Source organism: Bufo gargarizans, chromosome 6 (assembly GCF_014858855.1).
Source record: "Bufo gargarizans isolate SCDJY-AF-19 chromosome 6, ASM1485885v1, whole genome shotgun sequence".
Lineage (NCBI taxonomy): Eukaryota > Metazoa > Chordata > Amphibia > Anura > Bufonidae > Bufo > Bufo gargarizans.
In genome coordinates this window covers 206,362,302-206,380,027 of record NC_058085.1, presented here as the reverse complement: position 1 = coordinate 206,380,027, position 17,726 = coordinate 206,362,302, and the positions used below count along the sequence as shown (strand labels likewise).

The following is a 17,726-nucleotide window of genomic DNA, read 5'->3' as shown; positions in this document are numbered from 1 at the left end:
AAAATATAAGACAGGTTCTATGTGTAAAACTGTATTAGACTGCAGGACAGTGACCTTTTACTGTGTCACACTTTGCAGGCTGCTACACTTATGACTCATACATTTCACATGGACAAGGACTAGGACTGAGCTCTGTGTGATGTCATAAGGAGGCGTGGCTGGCCTTCACTTGAACTGGCTAAGCCCGCCCAGCCTTAGAAGCTGGGAAGCAGGAAGTGAATGCTGAGCTGCCTGCAGGTGAGGATGAAATGGCGAGATGAGAATACCCCTTTAAATACATGAGGGAATCAACAAGGTAAGAGGAGAAAATATTTAGAAGAAGAAAAACTGCTACAAGTGGACATACTCTTAAACCTTTGCCACTCTAATTTAAAACTAATATCAGGAAGTATTACTTTATTGAGAGAGTGGATGCATGGAATAGCCTTCCTGCAGAAGTGGTAGCTGCAAATACAGTGAAGGAGTTTAAGCATGCATGGGATAGGCATAAGGCCATCCTTCATATAAGATGCCAGGGGCTTTTCATAGTATTCAGTATACTGGGCAGACTAGATGGGCCAAATGGTTCTTATCTGCCGGCACAATCTGTTTCTATGTGCAGCATGATGAATGCCATTTGCTGAAGTGAAACAACCCTTTAAGCATCTTAACATAAAAGAAACCGCATCATTCTGCGGTCCGACTGCTGCTCTGTTCTCAGACTCTTTCGGTCCCCGCAGGACAAGAAAGCGGCTTGGTCCAGTGTCCACTGCAGCCAGTCAGATGCCTCAGAAGCCAGGGGCTGAATGCTACATTGCAGCAGTGATGAAAAGTAACTGGGAACAGAGCAGCAGTAGGATCAGGACAGGTCAGCATTTCTTTTATGATCTGGGGGACAAGTACAGACTACCCCTTTAGGGTATGGACTGGAGTTATCTCACCAGTAAATAAACTTATAAATAACATTTAATATCCTCAGTCAGGAACACAAAAATACGAAATGCCTGAATCTTTGTAGGTGCGCAAATATAAAATGACAGGTAGATGGGTATGGGAAAAATGCATAGAAATACAGGTAGATACACTAAGTTAAGTCAGAGACTGAGTCCAAGCTCCCCTTGACACACAAACAAAAAAAATACCTAATTTGTATTGTGACGTAACAACTTTATGAAAATAGCACGATCAAAAATCATATTTACCCCAAAATAGTACCAACAAAACGGTCACCTTATCCTGTAATTTCCAAAATTGGGTCATGGTTCCTAAAAACCAGTCCAGCAAAATCTAACCTCCAAAAACCTTATGACGCTCCTTTCCTTCTGTGCCCTGCTGTGTGCTGATACAGCAGTTTATGACCATATGTGAGATGTTACTGTAAACTGCAGAACCAGCATAATAGATTGAGTTCTGATATTTCATCGCCATTTTCCTTTTATTCTTGTGGAACACAAAGAATTAACAAAGTTTATAAAATCAGTTTTCGATAACTTTCCTTCTAATTGCCTAACAAAATAAAATTACATTTACAATATGATGCCAGCATAAAGTAGACATATGGGAAATGTTAAGTAATATTTTATGACGTATCATTATCTGTTTTAAAAGCAGAGAAACAGAAATTTTTTAAATTGCAAATTTTTCCATATTTTTTTTAATAAATAAAAGTAAATATATTGTCTCAAATTTGCCAAAGTCAAGAGGTACAATGTTAATAAAACGCTATTAAAAAGGTTTACCTTTTCCTAAACTGTCTTTATGTTCTGATTTAGAAGCATATATTTCTAAATTCTACTTTGTGGCAATAGAATATAGGGAAGTGTACACTAAAAATGCATGTTAAAAACACTACTGAGACTTATTTACTTAACCTTCTCAGGACCGCTGCACGCAGGATTGCATCCTGGCGGCGGCCCTGTTGTTCCTCCTGGACGCGCCGATGCGTCCTCTCGCGAGAGGCAATATTTCCTGTGTACACAGGAGCGTGCACGTTCACAGGAACCGAAGGTAAACAAGTTCATCTACAGCCTGCCAGCGGCGATCATTCGCTGGCAGGCTGTAGATGCGATTTTACCCCTGAAAGTTATATCGGACGCTGTTTTGTTAATAGCGTCTGATATACCTCGTCCTCTGGTGGTCCCTTTTGCTTGGATCGACCACCAGAGGTCACAGGCAGCTCTGTAATAAGTAGCACTACACTACACCCCCCCGTCACTTATTAACCCCTGATCACCCCCCTGTCATTGCTCATCCCCCCTGTAAGGCTCCATTCAGACGTCCGTATGTGTTTTGCGGATCCGCAAAACACGGACACCGGCAATGTGCTTTCCGCATTTAGCGGATCCGCACATTGCTAGAACTATATAGAAAATGCCTTTTCTTGTCTGCAATTACGGACAAGAATAGGACATGTTCTATAGGCTCTACAAAAAACGCAGTGTTCGCCCGATCAGGCCTGATCTTGTGCGCACACTTGCGTTCAGTCCGCCCCACCCCAGTGACAGAATTTTTTATGTTTCTGATCACTGCAAAAACGCCGTAAAATCGCTGCGGCGCTATAAAGATCACTTTTGAGGGTCATGGCGAGTGCATAAGATATTTATTTATTTTTATTTTTTGGCACACGTTAGCGGAAATCTCATATTCCACTAACTTGTGACAAAAAAATAAAATCTCACATTAACTCACCATACCCCTCACGGAATCCAAATGCGTAAAAAAATTCTAGACATTTATATTCCAGACTTCTTCTCACGCTTTAGGGCCCCTAAAATGCTAGGGCAGTATAGATACCCCATAAATGACCCCATTTTGGAAAGAAGACAACCCAAGGTATTCCGTGAGGGGCATGGCGAGTTCCTAAGAAGAAGAATATTATTTTTTTCTGGCACAAATTAGCGGAAAATGATTTTGTAAGAGGAAAAAGGAAAAAAAATAAAAATCATTTTCCGCTAACTTGCGCCAAAAAAAATATATTCTACGAACTCTCCATGCCCCTCATGGAATACCGTGGGGTGTCTTCTTTCCAAAATGGGGTCACATGTGGGGTATTTATACCGCCCTGGCGATTTAGGGGCCCTAAAGCGTGAGAATAAAAATGCCTAAAAAATGCCCTCCTAAAAGATACTCCTTGGAATTTGGGCCCCTTTGCGCACCTAGGCTGCAAAAAAAGTGTCACACATGTGGTATCACCGTACTCAGGAAAAGTAGGGCAATGTGTTTTGGGGTGTATTTTTACATATACCCATGCTGGGTGAGAGAAATATCTCTGTAAAATGACAACTTTGTATTAAAAAAAAAAAGGGAAAAGTTGTCTTTTAGAGAGATATTTCTCACCCAGCATGGGTATATGTAAAAATACACCCCAAAACACATTGCCCTACTTCTTCTGAGTACGCCGATACCACATGTGTGACACTTTTTTGCAGCCAAGATGCGCAAAGGGGCCCTTATTCCAATGAGTACTTTCAGGATTTCACAGGGCATTTTTACGCATTTGGATTCCAAACTACTTCTCGCGCTTTAGGGCCCCTAAAATGCCTGGGCAGTATAAATACCCCACAAGTGACCCCATTTTGGAAAGAAGACACCCCAAGGTATTCCGTGAGAGTTCATGTAAAATTAAAAATTTTTGTCACAAGTTAGTGGAATATGAGACTTTGTAAGAAAGAAAAAAATAAATCATTTTCCGCTAATAAAAACTTCCATGAACTCACTATGCCCATCAGCGAATATCTTAGGGTGTCTACTTTCTGAAATGGGGTCATTTGTGGGGTGTTTCTACTGTCTGGGCATTGTAGAACCTCAGGAAACATGACAGGTGCTCAGAAAGTCGGAGCTGCTTCAAAATGCGGAAATTCACATTTTTGCACCATAGTTTGTAAACGCTATAACTTTTACCCAAACTAATAAATATACACTTATTGTATTTTTTTTTTTATCAAAGACATGTAGAACAATAAATTTAGATAAAAATGTGGTTTTAATTGAAAAATTTTACAGCAAAGTGAAAAATGTAGTTTTTTTTGCAAATATTTCGGTCAATTTCGATATAAAAAAAAAAAAAAAAAAAAAGTAATAATGTCAGCAGCAATGACATACCACCAAATGAAAGCTCTGTTGGTGAGAAGAAAAGGAGGCAAAATTCATGTGGGTGGTAAGTTGTATGACCGAGCAATAAACCGTGAAAGTAGTGTAGTGCAGAATTGTAAAAAGTGGTCTGGTCATTAAGGGGGTTTAAGCTAGGGGGGCTGAAGTGGTTAAAGGGTTTGTCTTATCGCAGATAATAAGGGCATATCGCTAGGATATGCCCCCATTGTCTTATAGGTGCGGCAACCGCCCTTATGTCAGGATCAGAGTCCCTCAAAGGTTGCTGGAGGACTCTGGTCTGGCCAACACCAAATGCGCTCCTCGTGGAAGTGAATGGGAGCGCACTGCGCTGACTGGCCACCACTACCATTCACTTATGTCGAGCCAGCGCTCAACTATATTCGGCGACCCTATAGAAAATGAATGGAGAGCAGCTGCGCATGCGCAGTGTGCCCTCCACCACTTTTGGGGCTCCGTTCCTGAAGTAGGTGTGGGTCCTGCACCTATAAGACAATGGGTGATATGCCCCCATTGTCTGTGATGAGACAACCCCTTTAAGGGCTAATGAGTGTTCATGGGAGTGCTCTTTAGCAAATATCTGCCTGTGTAAAGGTTTCCACCAATTACCAGATAAACTAGCAAAACACTCGTTCATGGGGTAGAAAGATCATTTGTGTGGACACAAAAATCATTGTTTCCCGGCAGCAGATCGTGCTGTGTAAAAAGCATCTGTCTGTAACGATCGCTCCTCCCCGTTCAGCGGAGGATATCGCTGCGTGTAATAGCAGTGGTCTCCTCCATCAGTGATTAGGTGAATGCCGGGAAGTAACTTTCTCCTGATTGCCTGCTGAGTTGTCCCATCTAAAGGGACATTTACTTTTACTGTGGAGTGGTATTGGTGCAGTTTTGAATGACCATATTTCACAGTTTTTGGAGCAGGTTTTGAGGCAGATTTTCATCCAGTTTTTTTCATCGAAAGCCAGAAGTGGATTTGAAAGGAATCTGAATTATAAAGCAATTACCTTCTAGGTCACCTTCTTCTTGCTTGGATATGTTTTTTGCTTTTGCTAAATTACCTGCAGGAAATTCTACCTAAAACTGTGTGAACCTACCCTAAGCACTGGAGGGAAGCGCAGCTAGTAAGTTGGAACAACCATATGGAGCTATTCAATTACTGTACTGCCTAACATGCTGGTTATACCCACTGCAACTTCAGAATTCCCATAGACTAGGAAATTATGGTGATAATGTGGGTCCTATGGGACCAGTCTCTGCTATTTAGCCAAATCTTAATCTGTGTGATTATGCCACATTCAGCAACACCAGCAATATTTCTGTCTCTTCCAGCTCTGTATTTGCTATAAACCAGATTAAGGTATGTTGTGCATATTCTTCATTTTCACTGATGCACTTTAAGGTGACTAGATGTTTTATTTTACCTAGCTGGGGTGAACACTACTGCACATTGCCTTGTGGAAAGTGGAATAACTCCATAACCGGGTGTAATCTGTGTTTTTTTTTCAGGTCTCTGGTAGCTAACTTGGCGGCTGCTAATTGCTACGATAAAACAAAGCACCTCGACTTGAAGGAGAACTGGCAGCTGGTGGAGAAGGCTGAAGTTTACTATATAGCGGTAAGTGTTCAGCAGAAATTTCTGTTTCTGCATGAAGGGGATGTCAATAGTGCTTATGGGTGTCACTAATTGCGCAGAACTGGAAACTGCTGTCAAAACGTCAATTATGACTAGGAATATAATTTTTCGCAGTTATGTAGAGAGGTCTGTTCTTGGGTTTGTGGCTCCTCATTCCCAAATGTGGGGTTCCCAAGGGTCCTGTATCCTAGATGGAAATTTGTAATGCATTGCTGTTCTCTTAATGGATTGCCTCTACAATTGGCAGAGAGGCTAGATGCACCCATACACTAGTTCAGGGCTGGCCAACCTGTGGCTCTCCAGCTGTTGTAAAACTACAACTCCCATCATGCTTTGCTGTAGGCTGATGCCTGTAGGCAGTCTAGGCATGCTGGGAGTTGTAGTTTTGCAACAGCTGGAGAGCCTCAGGTTGGCCAGCCCTGCACTAGTTGGTCAGCCGACATACAACAAATCAGTATGGCTAGCTTTAGTTGTAAGCCTAGTATCAAGTTCTGTAACTTCATCTGCATTGAAGTAGGGTATTGCTCTGCTGTGAAACAGCATTTTTCATAATTATAGCCATTATGGAATTGCAATAAGAAATTTCTCTACCACTACACCAGGGGTTCTCAACTAGTTTGTTAAACGGGGTGTCTGAGATGATTAAAATTCTCGGACAATCCCTGCAAAGCTTATAATAAAACCATTCCCTTATTCTCCCCCTTTCTTCAAAACCATTCTCTGTAGTGATGGTCCAGTCCTTCTTTTTTTTCTTTTTTTTAAAATACAAACTGCAGTGGTAATGTGCAGGTATACAGTACATGACTACTGCAACCAATCACTGTCCTCATCAGTCTAAGGGTACTTTCACACGTTTTTGCTGGATCTGGCAAGGTTCAGCAAAAAATGCTTCCGTTACTGATAATACAACCATCTGCTTCCGTTATAAACTGATTCGGTTGTATTATCTGTAACATACCCAAGACAGATCAGTCATTAACTCAATTGAAAGTCAACAGGGGACAAATCCGTTTTCTATTATGTGAAAAAACTGATCCGTTCCCATTGACTTGTATTGTGGGTCATGCCGGATCAGTTTTGCTCCGCATCCCATAAGGGAAAGAAAACCGCAGCTTGCTGTGGTTTGCTCTCCAGTATGGGAATGCAACCAAATGGAACGGAATGCATTTTGGTGCACTCCGTTCTTTTTAGTTACGTTTTGTCCCCATTGACAATGAATGGGGACAAAACTGAAACGTTCTTTTTTGCAGTATTGAGACCCTATGGCGGATCTCAATACCGGAAAATAGAAACTCTAGTGTGAAAGTAGCCTAAGGGCTCAAGCACGTAAACATATTGTTTACTTGCATCCAATCCGCTGGTTGAATGCTATTTTTGCAGGTTGAATGCGGACCTATTCACTTCAATGGGGCCTCGAAAGATGCGGACAGCACATAGTTGCGTGGCATCCGCAATAATATAGAACAGGTCTTATTCTTGTTCGCATTACAAAGAATGATAGGACAGTAGCTAGCTGATGCAACATTTTATAAATTAAAGTATCTGCCCTTACTGCTTTTATTTAGTGGCCTCCTCTTCACACTCTGATTGTCTCATGAACCCCCTTGTGTGAAATGTTGGAGTCCTGCTGTGCTGCACAAGAGAGTGATGGGAAGTGTATTGGGGGGAGATCCCTGAAACGCTGCTACAATATTTGGTGGAAGTCTGTTGCTAAGGAACTAAGATATGAGCGCTATTAGTGACATGGCAAGCATATCAAGAAGCTAAGGCTCTGTTCTTTGTACACTCTTTCAGTGCTGACAGAGAATTGTGTGGTAGACCTTTGCAATTCGCAGGGGGGGGGGGAGTGATGAGAAGCCTTTAATGCTGTAATTATTTCAGAAATAGGCATTCTCTCGTTAACTTGACTCTTCTCCCCCCATGATTGACTGTAATTGGAGGTTGGGTACCATGTATCTATCTATGCTTTCCCACGCCTCTAATCACATACTCACATCCATATAATCCCCTGAGCAAAGATGAGCATTGTACTTCTGCATGGATTTATAGCATGCCTCTTGTAATTTGATGATTGTGACAAATGAAGTTTCCAAACTGCCATTTTACATTCAAGGGGTATTCCTATGCTCAAGCTGCTGACCTCTTTCATCCATGTAAATCATGTTTGTTTATATCCTGTATGTAGCACTTCCTGTTGTGTCCAACCAAACCATGATGCACTTTCTCTGCCACAGCTCCAGCACTGCCCTGCTCGTTTATAGCCCCTCCCACCCAGCTAGTTATATAAGCACTGCCCTGCCCCTGGTCATAACATCACAGGAATTAAGACCACAGCCCAAAACTAGGTGGTGGGAGTAATAAATGTAAAAGAAATACATTACAAAATCACAGCTACCTTTTAATAAATGATCATTTTAAAGGATGTTGATGCAAACTGGAAAACCCCTTTAACCTCTTCAGTACCGAGCCACTTTTCACCTTAAATCCCATGCCGATTTTTGCAAATCTGACATGCGCCACTTTGTGCGAATAACTTTGGAACACATTTAGGCTACTTTCACACTAGCGTTCGTCGGTCCGCTCATGAGCTCCGTTTGAAGGAGCTCACGAGCGGACCCGAACGCAGCCGTCCAGCCCTGATGCAGTCTGAATGGAGCGGATCCGCTCAGACTGCATCAGTCTGGCGGCGTTCAGCCTCCGCTCCGCTCGCCTCCGCACGGACAGGTGGACAGCTGAACGCTGCTTGCAGCGTTCGGGTGTCCGCCGAGGCGTGCGGATCCGTCCAGACGTACAATGTAAGTCAATGGGGACGGATCCGTTTGAAGATGCCACAATATGGCTCAATCTTCAGGCGGATCCGTCCCCCATTGACTTTACATTGAAAGTCTGGACGGATCCGTACGAGGCTATTTTCACACTTAGCTGTTATATGCTAAAAATAATGCAGACGGATCCGTTCTGAACGGAGCCTCCGTCTGCATTATTATGATCGGATCCGTTCAGAACGGATCCGATCGAACGCTAGTGTGAAAGTAGCCTTACTTATCCAAGCCGTTCTGAGATTTTCTCGTAACACATTGTACTTCATGAGTCATAAATTTGAGTCAATATATTACACTTTTATTTATGAATAAATTAAAAATTTGCCAAAATTTTCTAAATTTGAATTTCTCTACTTTTAAGACAGATAGTAATACCTTAATAATTTTCAAGTTTTCACTAAAATTTCCAAAACCATTTTTTTAAGCACCAATTCAGTTATAAAGTGATTTGAGGGGCTTATGTAATGAACCCCCCCCCCCCCCCCCCATAATTGACCCTATTGACATAATTGACACCCCTCAAATTAATCAAAACTGTTGTTAAAAACTTTGTAAACCCTTGATGTGTTCCACAAGATTGAAATTAAAATGGAGGTTACATTTCAAAATTTCACTTTTTTGGTAGATTTTTCATGTTGTGGTACTCCAAATTTTTTTTTTCTTGCAACACAGCAAGGGTTAACAGCAATAAAGCTTTGGCATTATACTGCTCTATGGTCATGTGCCAGTGGTCATGTGCCAGTGGTCATAAGGAAAGCAACGCCATATGGATTTGGGAGGCAGATTTCGCTAGAATGGTTTTTAGGCGTCATTTTGTATTTGAAGGCACCCTGAGGTACCGCTACAGTGTAAACTCTCAAAGTGACCCCATTCTGGAAACTAGACCCCTCAAGGAGTATTTTAGGGTGTGTAGTGAGCACTTTGACCCAGAATTACTTGGCTGTGAAAATGAAAAATTACAATTTTGTTTTCCCAGAAAAAGTTGCTTTACAACCACATTTTTCACTTTCTCAAGGGGTAACTGGACAAAATGCACCCCACATTTTGTTACCCATTTCCCCCTGAATACAGCAACACCCCACATGTGCTCAAAAACGGATATTTGAGCGCATGGCAGGGTTCAAAAGGGAAGGGGCTTTTGGAGGACATATTCTGCAGCATTGGCTTTTTGGCGCTATGTCGCATATGAAGACACCCTGAGGTGTCCCTACAGTGGAAACCCCTATAAAGTGACCCCATTCCACAAACTAAACCTGTCAAGGATTATTTCAAGGTGTGTAGTAGCACTTTGACCTATCAGGCGTTTCACAGAATTAGAAAATACCTGGCTGTGAAAATAAAATACTTTTTACACATTTTTCACATTTCTTTCACAAGGAGTAACAGGACAAAATGCGGTGAGGTGTTTGTATTCCTGACACCACTACCTGATTACCTTGGTGTCCCCCTGCCCTCCCGAGTTCCCAGTACTAACGCTGGGCAGGGGAGAGGTGGGAGGCCTCGCTCCGTTTGGTAAGAGATTCTTCTCCCCAGGACGCGATCTCCCGCCAGGCCTCCTATGGCTTTAGCCGGGCTGCACGTCGGGCGCCTTAGCGCTATGCGGCCGCGTCACTTCCGGGAGACTGAGAAAGTGAAGTATAAGGCACGCGTCTCTCGCAAAATAGGCACTGCACATGGAAGTGCCGAGACAACAGTCTGTGCCGTCATGTCAGCGGAACCCCGCTCTCCAGGAGACCCCTCTGTGCTTCCTGCCAAAGTTCCCCTGTGGGGAGATGTGCCTGTATCACCGCTCTATATATATAATTATATATATATATATAATTTTTTTTTTTCTGCACTTGTGGTCAGGGAACTCGCATTTCAAGTGTTATACTTGAAGAACAACCTTCCTTAATTGAGGAATTTAGGTCCATGATTCACGAGGAAGTCAAATCCTCTCTATCTCAGCTTACCTAGGGATCCACCTCCATCTAAAAGACAGAGAATAGCATCCCCCTCGTACTCAGATTCGGATGCCTCTAGACCTTGGGATGACGAGGAGGCTTCCTCTGATGCAGAATTCTCTGAATCCGACAGAAGATTTGTTTTTCCTCTGAATGCATGTCAGACTTACTAAAGGCTGTCAGCTACTATGGGGGTGGAGGAAGCCCAGAAGTCTCATTCCGTACAGGATGAAATGTTCAGGGGACTCAGAGTTAAAAAACTTGCGCCTTTCTAATAAACGAAAATATCCGTGAGATGGTTCTCGATGAGTGGTCTAATCCCGAAAACAGCTTGGGAGTGCCCAAGTCTTTTAAAAATCGCCTTCGATTTGATCTTAACGAGTGCAAAATATTTAATGAGACACCTAAGATCGATGTACAGGTCGCAAAAGTAAATAAAAAATTGCCTTACCCTTTGAGGACGCCTCCTAGTTACGTGACCCCATGGACAGGAAGGTGGACAGTTTATTGAAAAAATCCTGGGATGCCAAAATGTATAACCTGAAGTCCAATATTGCCACTACCTCGGTGGCTAGGTCCATGGGATTGTGGTTAAATGAATTGGAGGCTTATATCAGAGACAAGACCCCTAGGAAGGAAATCTTAAATTCCCTTCCCTTGCTAAAGTCTGCCACCGCATTTAATAGCGGATGCTTCGGTGGAATCCGTAAGATTCGCCACCAAGGATGCCGGCCTATCCAATGCAGCCCGCCGGACCTTGCGGATGAAGTTCTGGTCGGGGTATAAGACCTCAAAAATGAAGTTGTGCTCCATCCCCTTCTCGGGGGAGTACGTCTTCGGCCCGGTGTTAGACCGCATTTTAGAAAAGGCGGCAGACAAGAAAAAGGGTTTCCCCGAAGAACGATCCTATAAAAAGAAATTTCCCATTCGTGCCTCCACTAGTCAGGGTAGGGTCTACAGAGATAAAGGGAAGTCGGGTCGCTGGAGCTACCCCAAAGGAGGCAAGGGAAGAGGTAACTCCCCTCCCCTCCTCCCAGAGTAAATCTAGTGACAGACAATGACTCCAGAGTCAGGGCGAGACTGTAGAATTTTCTAGCCCAATGGGAATCCATCACCCTGAACCCTTGGGCCTGGGAGATCATAAGGTCTGGCTACTAAATAGAATTTTCTTCATCTCCCCAAAACCGTTTCTTTGTCACCAGTCCTGGCTCATCCACTGTACACAAGAGAATCCTGCATGGAGTCCAGACCTTCTAGAGATGGGCGTAGTAACCCAAGTCCCATTGACACAGCTAGGGCAGGGGTTCTATTCAAACCTCTTCTTAGTGCAAAAGAAAGGAGGCTCATTTCTCACCATCATAAACTTAAAACCCTAAACAAATTCATAGTCTATCGGAAATTCATGAGTCCCTAAAATCTCTGATACCACTAATAAGAAACGCTGTGATGTGTACATTAGACCTAAGGGATGCTTACTATCACGTCCCGATCCATCCAAATTCCCAGAAATTTCTGAGATTCGCAATTTGAGATCGCAAATGCTCAATCCTTCACTTTCAATTTACGGCTCTTCCCTTTGGGATATCATCCGCTCAGTCTTCACAAAGCTCGTGGTCGAGATGGTGGCTTCCCTGAGGCACAGAGGCCTGGTGATCGTACCATACTTGGACGACTTCCTCATGATTGGAGACTCCGAAAGCCAGCTCAAAGCAGATCTAGACACCTTCCTGTCGTTCATACAGAATCTAGGTTGGTTAATAAACCTGCAGAAATCAAATCTACACCCATCCAGTACGATTCAATTTCTGGGGGTCATTCTAGATTCCCAGGTTCAACGTACATTCCTCCCATTGGACAAAATCAGGAACTTTCATTTAAAGATCAGACTGTTTCAGAGCAGAAGGTCCTGCCCCATAAGAGAAGCCACGAGCCGTCTAGGACTTCTCTTGTCCTGCATACCCTCTGTACCCTGGAGCCAGTCGCACTTCCGAACCCTCCAAGCCTGGATTCTCCGAGTCTGGAACAACCTCTCCTTGGGAGTTCCCTGGGAGAGAGCTCCTTACATTCAGATCCTAACAGGTGCAAGCGAAAGCGGGGGATTGTTACTTTCAGGGTACCTGGCTGCCAACAACTCGTTCTCAATCCTCCAACTTCAGAGAGCTGAAGGCGGTTTGGGAGTCGTTAAAGGCAGCGGAAGATCTCCAAGGCCTACACGTAAAAGTCCTTTCCGACAACACGACTACAGTAGCATATCTTTCTCATCAAGGTGGAACAAGATTAGGAAAACTGATGTACAGTACAGACCAAAAGTTTGGACACACCACCTCATTCAAAGAGTTTTCTTTATTTTCATGACTATAACAATTGTTGATTCACACTGAAGGCATCAAAACTATGAATTAACACATGTGGAATTATATACATAACAAAAAAGTGTGAAACTGAAAATGTCATATTCTAGGTTCTTCAAAGTAGCCACCTTTTTGCTTTGATTACTGCTTTGCACACTCTTGGCATTCTCTTGATGCGCTTCAAGAGGTAGTCACCTGAAATGGTTTTCACTTCACAGATGTGCCCTGTCAGGTGGGATTTCTTGCCTTATAAATGGGGTTGGGACCATCAGTTGCGTTGTGGAGAAGTCAGGTGGATACACAGCCGATAGTCCTACTGAATAGACTGTATTTGTATTATGGCAAGAAAAAAGCAGCTAAGTAAAGAAAAACAAGTGGCCATCATTACTTTAAGAAATGAAGGTCAGTCAGTCCGAAAAATTGGGAAAACTTTGAAAGTGTCCCCAAGTGCAGTCACAAAAACAATCAAGCGCTACAAAGAAACTGGCTCGCATGCGGACCGCCCCAGGAAAGGAAGACCAAGAGTCACTTCTGCGGAGGACAAGTTCATCCGAGTCACCAGCCTCAGAAATCGCATGTTAACAGCAGCTCAGATTAGAGACCAGGTCTATGCCACACAGAGTTCTAGCAGCAGACACATCTCTAGAACAACTGTTGAGAGGAGACTGTGTGAATCAGGCCTTCATGGTAGAGTATCTGCTAGGAAACCACTGCTAAGGACAGGCAACAAGCAGAAGAAACTTGTTTGGGCTAAAGAACACAAGGAATGGACATTAGACCAATGGAAATCTGTGCTTTTGGTCTGATGAGTCCAAATTTGAGATCTTTGGTTCCAACCACCGTGTCTTTGTGCGATGCAGAAAAGGTGAACGGATGGACTCTACATGCCTGGTTCCCACCGTGAAGCATGGAGGAGATGGTGTGGGGGTGCTTTGCTGGTGGCACTGTTGGGGATTTATTCAAAATTGAAGGCATACTGAACCAGCATGGCTACCACAGCATCTTGCAGCGGCATACTATTCCATCCGGTTTGCGTTTAGTTGGACCATCATTTATTTTTCAACAGGACAATGACCCCAAACACACCTCCAGGCTGTCTAAGGGCTATTTGACCATGAAGGAGAGTGATGGGGTGCTGCGCCAGATGACCTGGCCTCCACAGTCCCCGGACCTGAACTCAAACTCAATCGAGATGGTTTGGGGTGAGCTGGAACGCAGAGTGAAGGCAAAAGGGCCAACAAGTGCTAAGCATCTCTGGGAACTCCTTCAAGACTGTTGGAAGACCATTTCAAGTGACTACCTCTTGAAGCTCATCAAGAGAATGCCAAGAGTGTGCAAAGCAGTAATCAAAGCAAAAGGTGGCTAATTTTGAAGAACCTAGAATATGACATATTTTCAGTTTTCACACTTTTTTGTTATGTATATAATTCCACACGTGTTAATTCATAGTTTTAATGCCTTCAGTGTGAATCTAGAATTTTCATAGTCATGAAAATAAAGAAAACTCTTTGAATGAGAAGGTGCCCAAACTTTTGGTCTGTACTGTACATATCAGAAAAATGTTTCAATTAGCCGGAGTTCCATGTAAAATACATCTCCGCAATTCACCTGAAGGGGGCTCTGAACATAGAGGCAGAGTAACTCAGTCGAGAACTAATAGAGCACACTGAATGGTCTCTGAATTAGGACATTTTTCCAATGCTGATAGACTGATGTGGCACCCCTCAAATAAATCTGTTCGCCTCAAGGAAGAATGCAAAGGTACCAACATTCTGCTCCCTAAGTTCACAGGACAATCCTTGGGCGCTGGACGCTTTCACAATACAATAGAATTGGAACCTCTGCTACGCATTTCCTCAACTGCCTCAAATTCCCAAAATAATCCAGAAGCTCAGCCGAGAAGACACAACTCTGATCCTAATAGCCTTTTACTGGCCGAAGAGAAGTTGGTTTCCTAGTTCTCTAAAGAACCTCTTTGTAGAAAACCTGTGGCCTCTTCCATCCAAGAGGGATCTCCTTCATCAGGGGCCAATCCTACACCACAATTCAAACTTCTAAAATTTACAGCCTGGATCCTGAGGTCTAGATGCTAAAATCACGGGGTCTCTATGATCGAGTAATATCTACTCTAAAGGCGAGTAGAAAGGTCACTTATTCTATCTACTTAAACGTTTGGATAAGGTTTTGTTCCTGATTCAGGAATACAGTCCCAAATTCTGACCCTCCTAATATTAAAAGAACCCTAGATTTTCTCCAGCAAGGTCTTGAACTAGGTCTTAGACCAGGCATGTCCAAACTGCGGCCCTCCAGCTGTTGCAAAACTACAACTCCCAGCATGCCTGGATAGCTTACAGCTATTAGGGCATGCTAGGAGTTGTAGTTTTGCAACAGCTGGAGGGCCGCAGTTTGGACATGCCTGTCTTAGACCTTCCACCCTCAAAATACAGATCTCAGCCCTGGCTTGCTTCTTCGACAGACCTAGCTAACCACCGATGGGTTAGAAGATTCATGAAATTAGCTTCACTCCTCCGTCCTTCTCTAAAGTCCCGTACCCCTACTTGGGACCTAAATGTTGTTGTACTCACAGGCCTGCCACTCGCCCCTTTCGAGCCTCAACTCGGTAGTTTTATTAAACACCTATCTCTAAAGACCGCTTTCCTTATAGCTATTACTTCCGCAAGGAGGCTGGGCGAGATACAAGCCTGATCCATACAGGAACCATATCTCCTTATTACTGATGATAGAATCATACTCCGATTACACCCAGGTTTCCTCCTTAGGATCGTATCAGATTTCCATCGTAACCAGGAAATAATCTTGCCTTCCTTCTGTAACAATCCCTCTAACGGTAAAGAATCCAACTTCCATTCTCTAGATGTTATGCGTTCAGTTTTAAGGTACCTCAAGGTTACGAAAGATTTCCAGAGATCCGATAACCTTTGAGTCCTTTTCTCAGGTAAGAGTAAAGGTCTGAAGTCCTCCAGGTCCTCTCTGGCTTGATGGATTAGGGACACAATCTCCCTTTGCTATGAGATCTAGGGCCATGTCTCCTTTCCAGGCTGAAAGGGTCGGAGCTTCTCTAGAGGACATCTGCAAACCTGCTACGTGCTAGTAGCTCAGACTTTTCTTTTGGAAAAGCCGGAATTAGACTTACCGATAATTCAGTTTCCACGGATTCACCACGACAACACATATATTCACTACCCCAATTTTTTGCTTTATGTTTTGGAGGTTATGAATTAATATCCTCTTGAGTTATTGTTTATCCACCACTTTTGGGCACAGTGGTGGTGGGAGGGGGGGAATTTAAACCCTCTCTGTTTCTGCCCCTACAGAGGTCAGGGGTCAATCTCCTTGTGGGCCGTCGTGATTTAGTGGAAATTGAATTACCGGCAAGTCTAATTTCGGCTTTTCTTACCCATTTCCCCCTGAACACGGCAACACCTCATATATGCTTGTAACCTGCCATATGGGCACATAGCAGGGCTCTAGAAGCAAAGTGCAAAATATTGATTTTGCAGGCTTGAATAAACAGCCATGGATTTTAGGTGCCATGTCGCATGTTAAAAAATTCCTGAGGTCCCCAGAAATTAAAAACCCCAAGAAGTGACCCCATTTTTGAAAGAGCACCCCCGTACAAACATTTTAAGTGGTGGAAAAAGGGTTGTTTTCAGCAAACAGGTGGCTCACAGAAGGCAGAAATACTTGTTAAAGGATTTCAAAGGACACATTTGTGAAAATGAAAAATTACTAGCAGACCCCAATTTTTCACTTTCACAAGGGTTTAAAGGAGAAAAAGTACCCCAGTATGTGTTCACCATTTTCTCCCCATTCAGGAAACTCCCCATATGTGCTTGTAGCCTGCTGTATGGGTACACAGCAGGGCTGTAGAGGCAAACTGCAAAATATGGATTTGGCAGGCCTGAATATACAGAAATGGATTTTAGGTGACATGTCGCATGTTAAATAATTCCTGAGTTCCCCAGAAATTAAAAACCCTAAAAAAAAAATTACCCCATTTTGGAAGGAGCACCACCGTGCGAACATTTTAAGTGGTAGAAAGGGCCCCTTTGACCAAACATGTGTATTACAGACAATATGTAGTGGTTGGTGAAAAGTGGATATGTAAGCTCTGTGAACAAAATCGGTTATAAGGTGGTAAAATTACAGGGTACATAAAGGATGAAATTAATCCATGGATGAGTGGTAGATTCTGAAACAATCTTTGCACAGGCCAGGTTTTTCAGGGCAGGTTTCGCAGTGGTGAATATGGTGTCTTTCCTTATACCCCTTTTGGAACACACCCTGCATCTTTTTTGGGTGCTGGGTGCTTCCCTTTCTCGCTGTTTGGTGGGCTTGACCAGAGAAATGTAGCCCTGGTACAACTCAGGCAGGGTAACTTAGAGAAGTACTGGGACCCTCCATTGCTTGGTTTGAAAAAAATGAGGGCCTTTATCACCACCTCTTGAGATTGTAGTAATGTTCTTGGATGGCCTCTAAATAGCACGTGTGCATAGTACAGCGCCATCTGTACAATGTGTGTGGCCAGCTTTTTGTACCACACTTTTTTGTTTTTCGTGTGGCATTGTGGCAGGGCTTCAGAACTTGATCTGAAAGATCGACCACCCCATGTGTTTATTGTAGTCCAGGATGCAGTCTGGCATGGGGACAGTGGTTGTGGTACTCGTATAGCTGCAGGAGAGCTGGTGTTACTGTGAATGGTGGTCAGTAAAAGGACATCCCTCTTGTCCTTTTACTTAACCGCCAACGTGTTCTGATTGAGAGCACGGTTTTCTCCTTTTTCTTAGTGGTTGCCCTACCAGGGATCTAGGGAGGCCTCTGATTTTTGTGTACTGTGCCGCACGCCACTGTACCTCTGGAAGCTAGGGAC

The 17,726-nt window shown here is 43.4% G+C and overlaps 1 protein-coding gene across 2 annotated transcripts in view; it reads left to right on the top strand.

Moving 5' to 3' along the window:
* ADK (adenosine kinase) overlaps positions 1-17,726 on the top strand; it is a 373,135-nt gene that overhangs the window by 237,138 nt on the left and 118,271 nt on the right. For both annotated transcript variants that reach the window (XM_044297316.1, XM_044297317.1), the window contains exon 6: positions 5,593-5,701. In XM_044297316.1, coding sequence (XP_044153251.1) covers positions 5,593-5,701 — 109 coding nt within the window. The remainder of the gene's footprint in view (positions 1-5,592; positions 5,702-17,726) is intronic.